This window comes from Eucyclogobius newberryi, unplaced genomic scaffold (genome assembly GCF_026437365.1).
Source record: "Eucyclogobius newberryi isolate DKJ021-1_F unplaced genomic scaffold, fEucNew1.0.hap1 SCAF_18, whole genome shotgun sequence".
NCBI classification, from domain to species: domain Eukaryota; kingdom Metazoa; phylum Chordata; class Actinopteri; order Gobiiformes; family Gobiidae; genus Eucyclogobius; species Eucyclogobius newberryi.
Window position 1 is genome coordinate 11,251,384 of NW_027315812.1, and position 2,499 is coordinate 11,253,882.

The 2,499-nt window shown below is 39.7% G+C and overlaps 1 protein-coding gene across 1 annotated transcript; it reads left to right on the forward strand.

Moving 5' to 3' along the window:
* The first annotated feature begins 1,611 nt into the window (after positions 1-1,611).
* On the forward strand, positions 1,612-2,253 carry LOC140364931 (radial spoke head 1 homolog). Its single transcript, XM_072451309.1, has one exon. The coding sequence runs from the start codon at positions 1,612-1,614 to the stop codon at positions 2,251-2,253; it is 642 nt and encodes a 213-aa protein (XP_072307410.1).
* The last annotated feature ends 246 nt before the right edge of the window (positions 2,254-2,499 follow it).

The following is a 2,499-nucleotide window of genomic DNA, read 5'->3' on the forward strand; positions in this document are numbered from 1 at the left end:
GCCATTGTTATTAGTATTATCTTGTCTTACGCTAAGCTGTTTTTATTTTATTTTATATTATATTTTATTATTTATTATTATCTTACTTTTATCTTTATTTATTTTTCCCCTCCATTCCTTATTAGGAAATTAGAGGTTTTGTCTATAGGAGTATTTGTTTATAAGAGTTCTTCTATTAAGAGTGTTTTTTATTATACTATTAAGAGTGTTTTTTAAACTTCCTACAAGTTATCTGTACTTTCCTCTGTATCCACCTGCGTTGCAACAATTAAATTTCCCAATGTGTGGACAATAAAGGATTATCTTATCTTATCTTATCTTAAAGAACTCCACAAACTCCGGAGGAAGAGAAAGTGGAGATTCTTCTTCTGCGTCGCTTAGAGCCTAGAGCGCCCTCTTGAGGTTGTCAGTGTGAAAATGATTAACATGTGACATGCGGTTGCCAGTGTGGCAATAAATATCACGAATAATATCACATATAAGTCGCTCTGGAGTATAAGACGCACCCGACCAAAACTATGACAAAAGGTGCAACTTATAGTCTGGAAAATACGGTAATCATCTGTTTCTGCCTCTAGATATATTCAATACAAATTGGTCTTTTTCATTAATCTCAGAAAGTCTTCCTCGCTGACTTCTCTGTCTCCATCTCGGTCAGCCTGTTGTTTTATGGCGGCCGTTATCCAAGTGTTACATTACCGCCAGACTTTATTTTTTAGACTTTGTTCCCTTGATACAAACATACACCTCCTTTCAGTTCTTCTTCTTCTTCTTTGGGGTTTAATGGCAGTTGGTATCCAAGTGTTACATTACCGCCACCCACTGTAGTTAAAATAGTATATTTGTTTTAAACTACAGCGCTTCCTTTCAGTTCTGTTGTTGTTGTTGTTGTTTTAGTTTTAATTATGAGTTTGATGGCGGCTGGTATCCAAGTTTGATGGCGGCTGGTATCCAAGTGTTACACTATAAGGCATTTTCTATATGAGATGTTGTTGTTGTTGTTGTTGTTGTTTTATGGCGGTTGGCATCCAAGTGTTGCATTACCGCCAGACTTTATTCCTCAGACTTTGTCGATGAGGATGAATGAGATGTCATATAGAAAATGACATCTCATTCATCCACTGCTTGATGACATCATCATTCTAACAATGATGCTCGATGACATCATCATTCTAATGATGATGTCATCATTCTAATGATGATGACATCATCTTTCTAATGATGATGTCATCATTCTAATGATGATGACATCATAATTCTTATGATGATGTCATCAGCAACAAAACAACAAAGGTTTTTGAACATGGTGATTGGCGGTAAATGCACCTTAGAAGAACTTCTAAAGAATACAATGAAGTCTGAAGAATAAAGTCTGGCGGTAATGCAACACTTGGACGCCAACCGCCATAAAACAACAACAACTCTGCCGAAAACAACAACTTTGATACCAATCGCCATTAATACACCAAAGAAGAAGAAAACACCAAAGAAGAAGTTTGCTGCCAACCTTCATTAAAAGTAACTTAAAAAGAAGAAGAGCACGGTTAACAACTTCATGTTTTTTGTTTCAAATCCAAATTTCCGTCCTTTAAGTTGTTCTTAAAAAAAAACATGTCAGACTTTGGATTGGAGGATTCGGACAGTGAAGAGATTATTCAGAAATATGAAGGAGAAAGAAACGAGGCTGGGGATAGGCATGGTTTTGGAAAAGCTGTGCTGGAAAATGGAGACACTTATGAAGGACAGTATCATAACGGGAAAAGACACGGACTGGGAACCTATCGCTTTAGGAACCGAGCCAAACATGTGGGGAACTACTTCCAGAACATGAAGCATGGGGAGGGTACTTTCTACTACCCAGACGGCTCCAAATATGAAGGTTATTGGGTTCATGACATGAGGCACGGCCGTGGGATCTATACCTACCCCAATGGAGACACGTACAATGGACAGTGGTTAAAACATCAGAGACATGGTCAGGGCACCTACCACTATAAGAGCACAGGCGCCAAGTACAAAGGCAAATGGGAGAATGGGAAGATGGAATCCAAGGGAGAGTACATCTACTCAAACCACAGATTCAAGGGAAACTTTGTCAAGAATAATCCTTCAGGCCCTGGGAAGTATGTGTTTGACTTCGGCTGTGAGCAGCACGGTACATTCATACAGTTGCAGGAGGATCAACCCGAATGGGAGATCCCCACGAGTACTAATGTCAAATGGATTCCTAAGTACATCAGTGGCCCCTCTTAACACTCTTTTGAGGAATTCATCAGCTCTGAAGGGGGTCGGGCCTATTTTCCACAGTACCTATACTCTCTGGGGGAACAGCTGTACTTTCAATCGTGAAAAGTACTGATGTCCCCCCTACTGGCTCCAGGCTGACAATGTGATTATGCATGAGATTGTGCATGCATGTAGCCACCTAGAGCCACATCACCAGCACATAATCATGTTGTCTTTGTGAACAGTCCACAGTGTAGCCAGGGGGAACAGTGA